The 17,760-nt window shown below is 49.0% G+C and overlaps 1 protein-coding gene across 5 annotated transcripts in view; it reads left to right on the top strand.

Moving 5' to 3' along the window:
• Positions 1-12,571, top strand: part of si:ch211-221n20.8 (uncharacterized protein LOC100034409 homolog) — a 115,760-nt gene extending 103,189 nt beyond the window's left edge. For 3 of the 5 annotated variants that reach the window (XM_059640885.1, XM_059640886.1, XM_059640889.1), the window contains 4 exons: positions 3,019-3,120; positions 9,063-9,168; positions 9,540-9,656; positions 10,688-12,570. In XM_059640885.1, coding sequence (XP_059496868.1) covers positions 3,019-3,120; positions 9,063-9,168; positions 9,540-9,656; positions 10,688-10,769 — 407 coding nt within the window. In that variant the 3' untranslated portion in view covers positions 10,770-12,570. Of the gene's footprint in view, positions 1-3,018; positions 3,121-9,062; positions 9,169-9,539; positions 9,657-10,687 lie in introns of all 5 variants that reach the window. The other 2 variants (XR_009443037.1, XM_059640892.1) reach the window with 2 other exon arrangements.
• Positions 12,572-17,760: the final 5,189 nt, after the last annotated feature.

The raw sequence follows: 17,760 nt of genomic DNA on the forward strand, positions 1-17,760 counted from the left end.
CTCAGCATTGACCCTCTGACAGTGCCCGCTCCCTCAGCACTGACCCTCCGACAGTGTCCGCTCCCTCAGCACTGACCCTCTGACTGTGCCCGCTCCCTCAGCACTGACCCTCCGACAGTGCCCGCTCCCTCAGCACTGACCCTCCAACAGTGCAGTGCTCCCTCAGCACTGACCCTCCAACAGTGCCCGCTCCCTCAGCACTGACCCTCCGACAGTGCCCACTCCCTCAGCACTGACCCTCCAACAGTGCCCGCTCCCTCAGCACTGACCCTCCGACAGTGCCCGCTCCCTCAGTACTGACCCTCCGACAGTGCCTGCTCCCTCAGCACTGACCCTCCGACAGTTCCCGCTCCCTCAGCATTGACCCTCTGACAGTGCCCGCTCCCTCAGCACTGACCCTCCGACAGTGTCCGCTCCCTCAGCACTGACCCTCTGACTGTGCCCGCTCCCTCAGCACTGACCCTCCGACAGTGCCCGCTCCCTCAGCACTGACCCTCCAACAGTGCAGTGCTCCCTCAGCACTGACCCTCCAACAGTGCCCGCTCCCTCAGCACTGACCCTCCGACAGTGCCCACTCCCTCAGCACTGACCCTCCGACAGTGCCCGCTTCCTCAGCACAGACCCTCCGACAGTGCCCACTCCCTCAGCACTGACCCTCCGACAGTGCAGTGCTCCCTCAGCACTGACCCTCCGACAGTGCCCACTCCCTCAGCACTGACCCTCCGACAGTGCCTGCTTCCTCAGCACAGACCCTCCGACAGTGCCCACTCCCTCAGCACTGACCCTCCGACAGTGCAGTGCTCCCTCAGCACTGACCCTCCGACAGTGCAGCACTCCCTCAGCACTGATCCTCCGACAGTGCCCGCTCCCTCAGCACTGACCCTCCGACAGTTCCTGCTCCCTCAGCATTGACCCTCTGACAGTGCCCGCTCCCTCAGCACTGACCCTCCGACAGTGTCCGCTCCCTCAGCACTGACCCTCTGACTGTGCCCGCTCCCTCAGCACTGACCCTCCAACAGTGCCCGCTCCCTCAGCACTGACCCTCCGACAGTGCCCACTCCCTCAGCACTGACCCTCTGATCGTGCCCGCTCCCTCAGCACTGACCCTCCGACAGTGTCCGCTCCCTCAGCACTGACCCTCTGACTGTGTCCGCTCCCTCAGCACTGACCCTCTGACAGTGCCTGCTCCCTCAGCACTGACCCTCCGACAGTGTCCACTCCCTCAGCACTGACCCTCCGACAGTGTCCACTCCCTCAGCACTGACTCTCTGACTGTGCCCGCACCCTCAGCACTGACCCTCCAACAGTGTCCGCTCCCTCAGCACTGACCCTCTGACTGTGCCCGCTCCCTCAGCACTGACCCTCCGACAGTGCCCGCTCCCTCAGCACTGACCCTCCGACAGTGCAGTGCTCCCTCAGCACTGACCCTCCGACAGTGCCCGCTCCCTCAGCACTGACCCCCCGTCAGTGCGGCTCTCCCTCAGCACTGACCCTCCGACAGTGCCCACTCCCTCAGCACTGACCCTCCGACAGTGCCCGCTTCCTCAGCACAGACCCTCCGACAGTGCCCACTCCCTCAGCACTGACCCTCCGACAGTGCAGTGCTCCCTCAGCACTGACCCTCCGACAGTGCCCACTCCCTCAGCACTGACCCGCCGACAGTGCCCGCTTCCTCAGCACAGACCCTCCGACAGTGCCCACTCCCTCAGCACTGACCCTCCGACAGTGCAGTGCTCCCTCAGCACTGACCCTCCGACAGTGCAGCACTCCCTCAGCACTGACCCTCCGACAGTGCCCGCTCCCTCAGCACTGACCCTCCGACAGTGTCCGCTCCCTCAGCACTGACCCTCTGACTGTGCCCGCTCCCTCAGCACTGACCCTCCGACAGTGCCCACTCCCTCAGCACTGACCCTCCAACAGTGCCCGCTCCCTCAGCACTGACCCTCCGACAGTGCCCACTCCCTCAGCACTGACCCTCCGACAGTGCAGTGCTCCCTCAGCACTGACCCTCCGACAGTGCCCACTCCCTCAGCACTGACCCTCCGACAGTGCCCACTCCCTCAGCACTGACCCTCCGGCAGTGCCCGCTCCCTCAGCACTGACCCTCCGACAGTGTCCGCTCCCTCAGCACTGACCCTCTGACTGTGCCCGCTCCCTCAGCACTGACACTCCGACAGTGCCCGCTCCCTCAGCACTGACCCTCCAACAGTGCCCGCTCCCTCGTCACTGACCCTCCGACAGTGCCCGCTCCCTCGACACTGACCCTCCAACAGTGCCTGCTCCCTCAGCACTGACCCTCCGACAGTTCCCGCTCCCTCAGCATTGACCCTCTGACTGTGCCCGCTCCCTCAGCACTGACCCTCCGACAGTGCCCACTCCCTCAGCACTGACCCTCCGACAGTGCCCACTCCCTCAGCACTGACCCTCCGACAGTGCAGTGCTCCCTCAGCACTGACCCTCCAACAGTGCCCGCTCCCTCAGCACTGACCCTCTGACAGTGCCCACTCCCTCAGCACTGACCCTCTGATCGTGCCCGCTCCCTCAGCACTGACCCTCCGACAGTGTCCGCTCCCTCAGCACTGACCCTCTGACTGTGCCCGCTCTCTCAGCACTGACCCTCTGACAGTGCCTGCTCCCTCAGCACTGACCCTCCGACAGTGTCCGCTCCCTCAGCACTGACTCTCTGACTGTGCCCGCACCCTCAGCACTGACCCTCCAACAGTGCGCACTCCCACAGCACTGACCCCCCGTCAGTGCGGCTCTCCCTCAGCACTGACCCTCCGACAGTGCCCGCTCCCTCAGCACTGACCCTCCGACAGTTCCCGCTCCCTCAGCATTGACCCTCTGACAGTGCCCGCTCCCTCAGCACTGACCCTCCGACAGTGCCCGCTCCCTCAGCACTGACCCTCCGACAGTGCCCACTCCCTCAGCACTGACCCACTGATAAGTTATTTCAGGGATCTGTGGGTGTTTTGTGATTGCTTCCTGTTGTATTGATGCCAGTGTGCTCGGTTACAGAGCCAGTTGTGTGTGTCCCAAAATGTAAAAATGGCGGCATGTGTGTTGGATACAATAAATGCCGATGTCGCAGCCAGTTTACGGGAAAGAACTGTGAAACAGGTGAGATTCCCAAAATCCGCATTCCCTTCAACCAGCCTGGTGTATCTGCTGTCAGAACTGCCCGTCTCCACAGCACATCGTCCACATCGCACCTGCCATTGACAGCCAACTTCAAACAGCCTCAATATGAAATACCCCCCACCTTGTGGCCCCCTGTCCCCCATACCCTATATATCCCTCAACTTTAATTAGCATCCACAACAGCCCGTACGTGGTCCAGCATCTACCCCGTGTCCTCACATACCCCCATCTCCGTTCCCCCAATTCCTACGAGCCTGAACCCTGCTACACTCGTGACACATCTCCTGATTGTACAATCCCAGTCTGCTCTGCGTATTGCCCACACCCCCATGTTGTTGTACGCCCATGCCCCCACACAGTCACATTTAAATCACACCCCCACCCAAACGCAGCCAGCCTCAGGAAAATCAGTGTGGAAAGGATGACCTTGTTGAGCCCTGAGCATTATCCTGGCTTTCCTCACCGGGTTCTCCAGTTTTGCTGCTGATTGCTTCAGCTTTCAGCTATTCGAGCTGTTGGACACTTTTCTGCTGGCACCAGCATGCCCAGTTTTTTTGAGGGAGAGCAGTAGCCCTCTGTCCTTTATGTGTACGAGATACCCCTGACATCAGCCCTGAGTGTCTTGGCTCTATCCCCAACAATATTGTGAGTTGGGCCCCCACAGGGAGGAAATGGTGGTATTGTCATAACGTCACTGGAATAGTAATCTCGGGGTCTAGACTGCAGCTCAGGGGGTCCTGCATTCACATCCCACCCCAGCAGCTGGCGCTATGTAAATGCAGTTAATAAATCTGGAATTGTAAACTTGTTTCGTGGTGACTGTGAAACCACTGACAATTTGGAAGATTGACCAGACATCACAAAAGGAGCGGGACAAATCCATCCCGGCCAATTACCGCCCCATCAGTCTCCTCCCGACCATCAGTAAAGTGATGGAAGGTGTCAGTAACAGGGCTATCAAGCAGCTCCTGCTCAGCAATAACCTGCTCAGAGACGCCCAGTTTGGGTTCCGCCAGGGCCACTCAGCTCCTGACCTCATTACAGCCTCGGCTCAAACATGGATAAAAGAGCTGAATTCCAGAGGGTGAGGGGAGAGTGACAGCCCTTGATATCAAGGCTGCATTCGACTGAGTGTGGCATCAAGGAGCCCGAGCAAACTTGAAATCAGTGGGTATCAGGGGGCAAACTCTGTTGATTGGGGTCTTACCTGACACATAGGAAGATGGTGGTGGTTGTTTGAGGTCAGTCATCTCAGCTCCAGGACATCTCTGCAGGATTCCTCAGGGTAGTGTCCTCAGCCAAAACGTCATCAGCTGCTTCATCAATGACTTTCCCTCCATCATAAGGTCAGAAATGGGGGTGTTTGCTGATGATTACACAATGTTCAGCACCATTCGTGACTCCTCAGGTACTGAAGCAGTTCACGTTCAAATGCAGCAAGATCTGGACAGTATCCAGGCTTGGGTTGACAAGTGGCAAGTGACATTCACACCACACAAATGCCAGGCAATGACCATCGCCAATAAGAGACAATCTAACCATGGCCCCTTGACAGTCAATGGTGTTACCATCACCGAGTCCCCCACTATCAACATCCTGGGGTCAGAATGACCTGGACCTGCTTACACAAACATTAATACTAGGAGCAAAGGTAGGCCATCCTGTGCAATCATAGCAAACCCTCCTTCTCAATGCCATTCACCCACACCCTCCCAGACCACTTGACTCATTTAGCCGCGAGAAAGCTGCCATCCACAAGGTCATGTGGTCACTTCTTTAGTTTCACTCTGCCCACGCCGTCTATCTTTGTATTTTGTCTCATGAAACCTGGTGCCTTTCTCCAGCTTTGTATTTGTAACTGGTACCCGTACTGCATCACGCAGCTTGAAGCCTGTCGGAATTTGTCTCCGTCTTTAGATTCAAGGTCATGCCGTCATTATGAACTACGTGTTATGGTGTTCTGCAGAGATTCTCGTGGATTTGCTGGGAAGTTCCAGCATTATTTTATCATTGTCTTCAACATTGTCTTTTCTATCTGACAATTTGTTGTCAACAGATATAATTTGGACTTTAGGAAAACCAATTTAAGAGAACTGGGGAGAAATTGCACAATTCAGTAATATACAAAAACAAATCTTTCAGAGATTGATCCCTGACACAGAGGGATTTCCTATCAGGAGGGAGAATAAGATGCAAGATTCGTAGGAGCCTTGACAGGGTCGATGTGAAGAGGTTGTTTCCCCTTGTGGAAGAGTCTAGGGCCAGAGAGCATCATCTCAAAATAAGGAGTCACGAACTTAAAACAGAGATGAGAAATAACTTCTTCTCTCAGAGGCTGTGGAGGGTTACCAAGGCTGGGTCATTAAGTATATTGAAGGCTGGGGCAGAGTTTTAGGCAGGAGGGGAATGGAGGTCATGTGGAGTTGAGGATGATCAAATCTGCCACAATCTCATTGAATGGCAGAATAGACTCAATAAGCTGAATGGCCTATTTCTGCTCCTATATCTGATTTTCTTGTAGATTTAATAATACCAACCTAGAAAATGTTTGATAAAGTCCCTGAGACAAGATTGTTGTGCAAGATTAAAGAGAATTTGTTGGGAGAAGTATATCGAGATGGATAGAAAACTGGTTAGCAGAGAGGAAACAAAGAGTAGAAGTTACACAGAAACATCAAAGACAGGAACAAGAGGAGGCCATTTGGCCCTTCGAACCTCCTCCGCCATTCTTCACGATCATGGCTGATCATCCAACTCAATAGCCTAATCCTACTTTCTCCCATAACCTTTGATCCCATTCACCCCAAGTGCTATATCTAGTCACCTCTTGAATACATTCAATGTTTTGACATCAGCTACTTCCTGTGGTAATGAATCCCACAGGCTCACCACTCTTCGGGTGAAGAACTGTCTCTACATCTCTGTCCTAAATCTTATCTATCCCGAACCCTTACACAGTGCCCCCTGGTCCTGGGCACAGCCACCATCAGGAACATCCTCCCTACCATCCTGGCCAGTCCTGTTAAAATTTTATAACTCTCTATGAGAGAGGAGAAGTGGAGTCACAGGACATAGGGGAAGCACTAAATGAATATTTTTCGACAGTATTCACTCTAGAAAACTTCAATGTTGTCGAGGAGAATACTGAGATACAGGCTACTAGACTAGGTGGGATTGAAGTTCACAAGGAAGAGGTATTAGAAATCCTACAGAGGGTAAAGATAAATAGGTCTCCTGGGCCGGATGGGATTTATCCTAGGATCCTCTGGGAAGCCAGGGAGGAGATTGCCAAGCCTCTGGCATTGATCTTTAACTCGTCATTGTCTACAGGAATAGTGCCAGATGACTGGAGGATAGCAAATGTGGTTCCCCTGTTCAAGAAGGGGAGTAGAGACAACCCTGGTAATTATAGACCAGTGAGCCTTACCTCAGTTGTTGGTAAAGTGTTGGAAAAGATTATAAGGGATAGGATTTATATTCATCCAGAAGAGAATAATTTGATTAGGGGTAGTCAGCACGGTTTTGTGAAGGGTAGGTCGTGCCTCACAAACCTTATTGAGTTCTTTGAGAAGGTAACCAAACAGGTCGATGAGAGTAAACCGGTTGATGTGGTGTATATGGATTTCAGCAAGGCATTCGATAAGGTTCCCCACAGTAGGCTATTGGACAAAATGCGGAGGAATGGAATTGTGGGAGATATAGCAGTTTGGATCAGAAATTGGCTTGCTGAAAGAAGACAGAGGGTGGTGGTTGATGGGAAATGTTCATCCTGGAGACCAGTTACTAGTGGTGTACCGCAAGGGTCGGTGGTGGGTCCACTGCTGTTTGTCATTTTTATAAATGACCTGGATGAGGGCGTAGAAGGATGGGTTAGTAAATTTGCAGACGACACTAAGGTCGGTGGAGTTGTGGATAGTGATGAAGGATGCTGTAGGTTGCAGAGAGACATAGATAAGGTGCAGAGCTGGGCTGAGAGGTGGCAAATGGAGTTTAATGCAGACAAGTGTGAGGTGATGCACTTTGGTAGGAGTAACCAGAAGGCAAAGTGCTGGGCCAATGGTAAGATTTTTGGTAGTGTAGATGAGCAGAGAGATCTCGGTGTCCATGTACACAGATCCTTGAAAGTTGCCACCCAGGTTGACAGGGCTGTTAAGAAGGCATACAGTGTTTTAGCTTTTATTAATAGAGGGATCGAGTTCCGGAACCGAGAGGTTATGGTGAAGCTGTACAAAACTCTGGTGCAGCCGCACTTGGAGTATTGTGTACAGTTCTGGTCACTGCATTATAAGAAGGATGTGGAAGCTTTGGAAAGGGTGCAGAGGAGATTTACTCAGATGTTGCCTGGTATGGAGGGAAGGTCTTATGAGGAAAGGCTGAGGGACTTGAGGCTGTTTTCGTTAGAGAGAAGGTTGAGAGGTGACTTAATTGATACATATAAAATAATCAGAAGGTTAGATAGGGTGAATAGGGAGAGCCTTTTTTCCTAGGATGGTGACAGTGAGCATGAGGGGGCATAGCTTTAAATTGAGGGGTGAAAGATATAGGACAGATGTCAGAGGTAGTTTCTTTACTCAGAGAGTAGTAAGGGAATGGAACGCTTTGCCTGCAACGGTAGTAGATTCGCCAACTTTAGATACATTTAAGTCGTCATTGGATAAGCATATGGACGTACATGGAATAGTGTAGGTTAGATGGGCTTGAGATCGGTATGACAGGTCGGCACAACATCGAGGGCCGAAGAGCCTGTACTGTGCTGTAATGTTCTATGTTCTGTTTCTCCCTCATTCATCTGAACTCCAGCTAAGACAATCCTAACCTAGTCAGTTCGTTCTCATACATCAGCCCCACCATCCCCGGAATCAGCCTCGTAAACCTTCGCTGCATTCCCTCGAAAGCAAGAAAAGGAGTCCAAAACTGCATATTCTAGATGTGGTCTCACCAAGGCCCTGGATAACTGCAACAACACATCCCTGCTCCTCTACCTGAAACCTCTCGCAATGAAGGCCAACATACCATTTATCTTCTCTACCACCTGCTGCACCTGCATGTTTACCTTCAGCAACTGGTGCACAAGGACACCCAGGTCCCACTGCACACTCCCCTCTCCCAATTTACAGCCATTCAGGTAGGAATCTGCTGCCTTGCTTTAGCTTCCAAAGTGAACAATCTCACATTTATCCAAATTATGCTGCACTTACCATTGATTTGCCCAATCACCCAACCTGTCAAGATCATGCTGAAGGATAGATAGAAGATAGAACATTACAGCACAGTAGAAACGCTTCGGCCCTCGATGTTGTGCCGACCTGTCATACCGATCTCAAGCCCATCTAACCTACACTATTCCATGTACATCCATATCCTCTGCATCTTCCTCAGTTCACCCTCCCACCCCTTGGTATCAACTTTGAGCTGTTACATTTTGTTCCCTTATCCAAATCATTAATATATATCGTGAATAGCTGGGGTCCCAGCTCCGATCCCTGTGGCACTCCACTAGTTACTGCCTGCCAATTTGGAAAGGCACCAAGGACAAAAACAAAAGCTCGAAAAGGGAGTAAGAAAAATAATAGCCTGACAAACCAATGACAAGATTCAGACAGGGATATTGAGAAAAATAAGTAGGAGACAAACACTGTTAAAACACAAGTTTCAGGCTTTGTGCCTCAATGCGCAAAGCATCTGCAATAAAGTGGATGAACTAATCGCATAGGCAGATGCAAACAGGTACGATATCATTAGGATTATGGAGACCTGGCTGCAGGGTGACCAAGGATGGGAACTGAATGTCCCAGGGTATTGAGAGACAGCTGAATCATTGTGGGAAAATCTGGGAGCAGGCAGAGCAGTGGGCCAGCACCAGAGAGACGGGTGAAATGGCCTCCTGCTGTGCAGTGACCGTTCTCTGATTGTGTCAGCAGCTGTGATCACTCCGTGTGTTCCCCTGTGCCAACATGGAGGCACCTGTCGGCAGTTTAATAAATGTGAATGTCCCGAGGGCACTGCAGGAAGTCGGTGTCAGAAACTGTGAGTAACATGGGCTGGTCAATAATAACACCCTGCTCACCCCAGCTACCATCAGAGGGGGAACCCGGAAGGAGGCTGGGCTGGAGGGTCACTTTATCAAATAATGTAGCGGATGTGTAGGGGAGGGAGAGCGGAGAGGAAAAGTGAAGATGGAGGGCGTAGGGAGGGGAATGAGAAGGGGTGAGAGATGGAGGAGGGGGTTGGTGGGGTGGGGACTGAGGGTGAGGGGCTTTAGATAGATGTGAGGAGAGTGTGTGTGATGGTAGGGGAATAAAGGGGTGTGAGGGGAAGGGGAGGGGGTCTCGTGATGGGGTGTGATTGTGAGGGTGTGTGGAGCTCCTGCTGACACTGGCCCCCCCACTCCCCAACAGCACGTGTCCCCTGGTGACGATGACCGTGAGCACAGTCAGAGCCACTCGCCAGGCCATTCGCCAGAGCTACATGGACAGGTGTGGGCCGCTGGGGGCCCGACTTTGCACCAAGTACAGGTACTGACTGGGAAAATCCTTCATTTCCATCTTCCTATTCCACAGGGACAGCACGGGGTTAGATACAGGGTAAAACTCCCTCTACACTGTCCCCCATCAAACACTCCCAGCACAGGGACAGCACGGGGTTAGATACAGGGTAAAACTCCCTCTACACTGTCCCCATCAAACACGCCCAGGACAGGGACTGCACGGGGTTTGACACAGGGTAAAACTCCCTCTACACTGTCCCCCATCAAACACTGCCAGCACAGGGACAGCACGGGGTTAGATACATGGTAAAACTCCCTCTACACTGTCCCCCATCAAACACTCCCAGCACAGGGACAGCACGGGGTTAGATGCAGCGTAAAGCCACCTCTACACTGTCCCCATTAAACATTCCCAGGACAGGGACAGCATGGGGTTAGATACAGAGTAAAGATCCCTCTACACTGTCCCCCATCAAACACTCCCAGGACAGGGACAGCACAGGGTTAGATGCAGGGCAAAGCTCCCTATACACTGTCCCCCATTAAACATTCCCAGGGCAGGGACAGCACGGGGTTAGATACAGAGTAAAGCTCCCTCTACGCTGTCCTTCATCAAACACTCCCAGCACGGGGTTAGATACAGAGTAAAGCTCTCTCTACACTGTCCGCAATAAGTCTCACATAGAAGGTGGATTGGTTGAATTGCTACATAGAGAAGCTACATGAGCTCAGAGGCCGAACAGCCTGCTGTAACTGGTTCTGTGAACTTTTGTAGCTGCCTTGCTTCCTGTCAGCATGTACCACCTTTGTCTGTCTTTACGTTAACACCTCAGTGTTCTCCCAGGTTTTTCTGTTCTTCCCCAGTATTACCTGTCACTTCTCCAGACTGAATTGTGTATGTTGCTATTCCAGCACCAGCTCTCATCTGTTCCATTTCAATCTGGAATCAGTCTTTCATTCTCTGGACACCTTGTAGCTGACCTGCTGACCACTTTTGCCTGATCACTGCAGATTTTCTAATTGTGTGCCAAAGTAATAATAGCCCTATTGTGTTCACAGGATGAATCAACTCCGTGTCTATGTACATGCTTACATGGTGGCTTACAAGATACTGTGCCCGAAACGGGGGAGCGGGCAGTGACGGCACTGATGCTGCATGTGTTGGTTTGTGGCACGATCACCAGGAAGAGATCCACCACAAGTTTACAGTTAGTTACACAGTCCACATGTATCTCTGTGATGAAGGGTTCTCCCACTGAAGCTAGTTAAAGATGATGAAATGTTGGCTGATTTAGCCCATCCAGGTTTGCTGCTAATATTGCTGTTCACAAATCGGAAAATGACCCGGGTACATCGCTGTCCACAAAGATTGCCAGCTGCAGCACTTACTGCTGTTACAACTCTGTTCTTATGCAACAGTAACTTACATTTGTATTGGGACACAAGAACAGGCAGAGGCTATTCAGCCCCTTGAGCCAGTTCCATCATTCAGTGAGTCCATGGCTGATCTGTGGCCTAACTCCATTTCCCGCCTTTGGCCCATATCCTTTAATCCCTTTGCTTAACCAAAGTGTATCTGTCTCAGGTTTAAAATTAACAGCTGATCCAGCGTGCGCTGCCCTTTGTGGAAGAACGTTCCAAACCTCTCCCACCCTGTGTGTGTGCAAGTGGTTCTGAAAATCTCTCCTGAACGGTCTGGCCCTAACTCTCAGACTAGGTAACCACCCCATCCGCCCAACCTAGTTCTGCAATCTCCAACCAGGGAAAATAGTCTGTCTGCCCTGTCATTTACTATTAGAATGCATAAGGTGTAGGAAGAAGCTATTCAGCCCACCCAGTCTGTACTGACCCTTCAACGAGAATACCACCTCGACACACACTATCCCTGAAATGCTGCATTTCACCTCACCTGCACATCCCTGGTCATAATGGGTAACCTTCCACAGCCAATCCACATTACTGGCATATGTTCAGACTGTGGGAGGAAACCCCCACATACACAGGGAGAATGTGCAAACTCCACACAGACAGTTATCTGAGGGTGGAATTGAACCTGGGTCCCTGGCACTGTGAGGCAGCAGTGCGAACCACTGACCTAACATGCCGCCTCAAGATAGACTTTGATCTGATCACCCCTAACTTTCTGTTTATAAAGCATTTGCCAAACAATCAAACTTTCTAAGCTGCTGAGCATAAGAAATGATTGAACAAACATTGATACTTAAAGATGAACAAAGCTTTTCCAATGGTGAAATTGGTTTTGGGGAGTGTGAGGTGAAGGAGCACGGGCTCTAAGAGGATATTTCAGTGGGTAGGGTTCTGGTAACTGAGGACACAACTGAAGGGGTAATAGAGACATTCTACCAGTCCTGGACTTGGCACACCTCTGAACCTTCACTTTTCTACCTCCTTCAGCCCTTCGCTCCTCAGGCTGTGACCTACACTACATTACTTTCTCTCAATTCAATCATCGAGACCCTAGGATTTCAATAGAAGAATTAGCAACAGTTTGAGGCCATTCTTCTTTACTTTGCCATCCTTGTGGTGATGGACCTGATAGTTGGAAATGTAGCTTAGTCAGTGTAAAATGTAAAGAGAGTCTGCCAGGAAAAGGGTATGCAGAGCTTGCTTTTGTATTTCAGAGCTGATGCCAGTCAAATAGCTGTTACTCAGCTCAATCTGCTCTATCAATTCTCTGCTGTTTTACATATAATAAATTGGATTTGTAATTTACAACCAGCCCCTCAGTGTAATATATTTTATATTTTCTCTGTTAGAATAGGGGATCACAGAGAGAATATGTTAATTCAGGGAAGAGGGATAGTAGGATCAAACAGGTCAAGCATCCCAAATAACAGCACGGCTTTGTGAGGGGTAGGTCATGCCTTACAAACCTTATCGAGTTTTTTGAGGATGTGACTAGAAAAGTTGATGAGGGTCGAGCTGTGGATGTGGTGTATATGGACTTCAGTAAGGCATTTGATAAGGTTCCCCATGGTAGGCTCATTCAGAAGGTCAGGAGGAATGGGATACAGGGGAACTTAGCTGCCTGGATACAGAATTGGCTGGCCAACAGAAGACAGCGAGTGGTAGTAGAAGGAAAATATTCTGCCTGGAAGTCAGTGGTGAGTGGGGTTCCACAGGGCTCTGTCCTTGGGCCTCTACTGTTTGTAATTTTTATTAATGACTTGGATGAGGGGATTGAAGGATGGGTCAGCAAGTTTGCTGACGACACAAAGGTCAGAGGTGTCGTTGACAGTGTAGAGGGCTGTTGTAGGCTGCAGCGGGACATTGACAGGATGCAGAGATGGGCTGAGAGGTGGCAGATGGAGTTCAACCTGGATTAATGCGAGGTGATGCATTTTGGAAGGTCGAATTTGAAAGCTGAGTACAAGATTAAGGATAGGATTCTTGGCAGCCTGGAGGAACAGAGGGATCTTGGTGTGCAGATACATAGATCCCTTAAAATGGCCACCCAAGTGGACAGGGTTGTTAAGAAAGCATATGGTGTTTTGGCTTTCATTAACAGGGGGATTGAGTTTAAGAATCGTGAGATCTTGTTGCAGCTCTATAAAACTTTGGTTAGACCGCACTTGGAATACTGCGTCTAGTTCTGGGCGCCCTATTATAGGAAAGATGTGGATGCTTTGGAGAGGGTTCAGAGGAGGTTTACCAGGATGCTGCCTGGACTGGAGGGCTTATCTTATGAAGAGAGGTTGACTGAGCTCGGTCTCTTTTCATTGGAGAAAAGGAGGAGGAGAGGGGGCCTAATTGAGGTATACAAGATAATGAGAGGCATAGATAGAGTTGATAGCCAGAGACTATTTCCCAGGGCAGAAATGGCTAGCACGAGGGGTCATAGTTTTAAGCTGGTTGGAGGAAAGTATAGAGGGGATGTCAGAGGCAGGTTCTTTACGCAGAGAGTTGTGAGAGCATGGAATGCGTTGCCAGCAGCAGTTGTGGAAGCAAGACATTTAAGAGACTGCTGGACATGTATATGGTCACAGAAATTTGAGGGTGCATACATGAGGATCAATGGTCGGCACAACATTGTGGGCTGAAGGGCCTGTTCTGTGCTGTACTGTTCTATGTTCTATGTTCTAAGCCAGAAATGCATACCCCAATGCAAAGGCAATCGTTGCAAGCAAATTTCTTCAAAAGGTGCTTTACCATCTTCACCCTCAAGTAACCGCGCAGAGGCCAGTGTCCCATCGCCAAGTCGCCCGTTATTTACCGTCTTCACCCTGAACTAACCGCGCAGAGCCCAGTGTCCCATCGCCAAGTCACCCATTATTTACCATCTTCACACTGAAATAACCGTGCAGAGGCCAGTGTCCCATCGCCAAGTCACCTGTTATTTACACGTGGTAAGCCCTTGATGCTGGTGCAGCTCCCTCAGAGCCAGTGCTGAGAGTGAGCAGAACCTCTGACACTCCTGTTTATATTTGCCAGCCAGGGCTCCCTGACTGGATCAAGTTGACATGGCCTGAGAACTCATATTCTGTGAGGTCCACCTGGCAGTCCTTTTTATAGTCACGACAGAGGGCTTTTTTTTAAAAATGTGTTTTTAAGAAACGGGGTTGAAATGCGAAAGCTGTTTTTAAACGCAGTGTTTGAAAGGATGGCTATATGTTTTAAAAAGCCAGTAACCTGACGCCCATTACAGACATTGTCAATAAATGTGGAGCTGGAAAAGCACAGCCGGTCAGACAACATTTAAGGAGAAGGGAAGTCAACATTTTGGGCTAAAACCCTTCATCAGGACTGTCAGCATTGTGTCCACCACTGGATAAATAGGGATTGGAGATGGAGCTACAGATAACTTGGAGCCAATGGGGTGGACAGAAGCAGCTTTTGTTCACAACAAGATGTTGATTGGTCTATGGACTAGTGACCAGTTATTGATGACAAAGACCTGCTAACAACCATGTTATTGGTTCTCAGGGAATTGTACTACTTGAGGCTGGAGACAAACTATCTCATAGAGAGAGAAGTGCTCACTTATAAGTAGTCTCTGACTTATCAGTCAGAAGTCACAGCTTATAATAACTGCTGCTGATTTTCTGAAGGTTTACAGTGAGGTTTGACTGTAGAGAACAGAGAGAACACTCCTGAGCTAGGGATAAAAGAACTAATGCAAAGTATGAAATCAGATATTCAAAGCTACTATAAGTATATAAAAAGGAAGAGAGTAACTAGAGTAAATGCTGGTCTCTTAAAGGACAAGTTTGGGGAGTTGGAGGGGCTGGAACATAGAAATGACAGAGACACTAAATCAATATTTTCTATTTTTTACCTTGGTAGACAATAGTAGTGTCAATTATAGAGTTGATAGGAAGGGAGGAAGTTAGAGTATCACCACACAGGAAAAAGTGCTGAACAAACTCTTGGGATTGAGGACAGGCAGGTTCTAGTGCCTAGAGTGCTCACATCCTGGGATCTTAAAGGAAGTGCCAAGTTAGAATGTGGATCCATTGGTTACTGTATTCCAAAATTGTCTAGATGCAGGAATTGTTGCAATGGATTAGAAAATGATAATAAAATATCCTTATTCAAAAAGGGAGGGGGGCAGAAACTACAAAGACTACAGACCAGAGATAGTAGGGACTGCAGACGCTGGAGAATCTGAGATAACAAGGTGTGGAGCTGGATGAACACAGCAGGCCAAGCAGCATCAGAGGAGCAGGAAAGCTGACGTTTCGGGCCTAGACCCTTCATAGGAGCTTCATCCTTCTGATGAAGGGTCTAGGCCCGAAACGTCAGCTTTTGTGCTCCTGAGATGCTGCTTGGCCTGCTGTGTTCATCCAGCTCCACACTTTGTTATCTCAAGACCAGTTAGTTTAACATGTATCTTTGGGAAATTGTTAGAAACTATTTGTAAGGAAGTAATTACAGGACATTTGGAAAGTCAAAATACAATCCATCAGAGTCAGAGATAACACAGTGTGGAGCTGGAAGAACACTCCAGGCCAGGCAGCATCAGAGGAGCAGGAAAGTTGACATTTCGGGTCAGGACCCTTCTTGGTCCATCAGAGTCAGCATGGTTTTGTGAAGAGTAAATCGTGTTTGACTAATGTGTTAGAATTTTTTGAAGATGTATCAAGAAGTGTGAATAATGGTGATCCTGAAAATGTAGTATGTCTGGGCTTCCAGGGAACACTTGATAGGGTTAGTGCACAAAGTAGGATCACATGGGGTTAGTGGTGATTTATTAGCTTGGAAAGAGGATTGGTTAACCAACTGAAACCTGAGAGTCGGGATAAATGGGCCTCTTTCTGGTTGGCAAGGTGCAAATAGAGGGGTGTCACAGAGTATGGACCATGGCCCCCAACTATTTTAAAATTGATATTAATAACTTGGATGCAGGGACAGAAGGTACTATGGGCAAATTTTCAGATTACACTAAAATAGGTGGGAAACTAAGTTACAATGAAGAAATAAGAAATTTACAATTGGGTATGGATAGGTTAAGTGAACGGGCCACCATTTGGCACACAGAGTTTAACGTGGATAAGTATAAGGTCATCTGTTTTGGTCAGAGGAATAGAAAGAGTAACTTATTATCTAAATAGAGAGAAATTTCAGAGTGCTTCAGGGCAGAGGGATTTGGGTGCCCTTGGTTAAGAATTGCAGTGGGTAATAAGAAAGGTAATGGAATTTTGACATTTATCATTAAAGGCATAGACTGTAAAAGTAGGGAAATGTTGCTGCAACTGCACAAGGCATTAGTGAGAACGAGCCTGGAGCATCGCAGAGTTTTTGTCCCTTTACTTGAGGAGGCTTGAAGTGGATTTGAAGGTAGTTCAGAGGGGGGTCACTAGGCTGATTCCTGAGATGAGGGGTTTGCCTGGAGAAAAAAAGGAGATTTTCAAAAAAGGAGATTGTGTGGCTTCGGCCTATTATCTCTGGAGTTTAGAAGAATGAGAAGAAATCTAATTGAGATATCCAAGATGCTAAAGGGAATTGACAAAGTAGATGTAGAGAGGATGTTTCCTCATGTGGGGCAATCTAGAGAAAGAAGTCATGGTTTTAGGATAAGGGCAGGTAGATTTAAAACTGAGATGAGGAGAAATTACTTCCCTCAAATGATTGTGAAACTGTATATCTCATCTTCTATCGCCTCCCCTGGCAGCATGTTCCAGGCACTTACCTCCCTCTGTGTAAAAAAAACTTCACTCTGCCCCTCTCCTTAAAGTTATGCCACCTAGTATTTGGCATTTCCACTCTGGGGGAGAGGCTCTGACTATCCACCTTTTTCATGCCTGTCATAATTTTATATACTTCTGTGAGATCACCCCTCAGCCTCTGACTCTGTAGTGAAAACAATCCAAGTTTTTCCAACCTCTCCTTTTAGCTAATACACTCCAGTACAGGCAGCATCCTGGGAAACCTCTTCTGCATCCTCGCCAAAGCCTCCACATCTTCCTGTAATGTGGTGACCAGAAATGCATCCAGCATTTCATATGTGACCTAACTAAATGTTTTATACGGCTGCAATATGACTTGTTAACTTGTCCTGCCCCATGAAGATAAGTATGCTGTACTCTTCCTTACCATCTTATCCATGTGTGTTACCACTTTCAGGGAGCTATGGACTGGCACACCAAATGGATTGTTTTATTCTGAAATTGATAAAGTATATAATTGGCCACATCAAGAACTATATAAAACATTTAACTTAAATGTAGTGATTAATGAAGTGGGGGACCAGAGAGAGTCTACTTCTGCAGCCTCAGTGGTAAAATGAAAAGCCTTCACATTTCCAGTAAATTGTCTCTGCAGCCTGTCCAGTGTCTCCAGAATCTTCTGTAACATGGACACTGGAAATGTTCCCAGTGTTGTTTAACCAGGTTTTGGTGCGTGGTTTAGTGTATTGTGAGCTGACATTTGAATTCTGTAAATCTAAGCAATTCTCAGAGTTCCGTATAATTTCAGCATGTACGTACAGACAGTTTCCTGAAGGTATTGTCAGTGCTGACGTTAATGACAAATAGGAACCATTGATGCTGATAGTGTTTTATTCAATGTTTCTGAAGATTACAGTATGTCAGACTTTTACATAAACCTCACACTCGCAGAGAGTTAATATCCCACGTTCCTTCAGGACGATGTTGATGAATCGACCATACATT

The sequence above is a fragment of the Stegostoma tigrinum genome, chromosome 2 (assembly GCF_030684315.1).
Source record: "Stegostoma tigrinum isolate sSteTig4 chromosome 2, sSteTig4.hap1, whole genome shotgun sequence".
NCBI classification, from domain to species: Eukaryota; Metazoa; Chordata; class Chondrichthyes; order Orectolobiformes; family Stegostomatidae; genus Stegostoma; species Stegostoma tigrinum.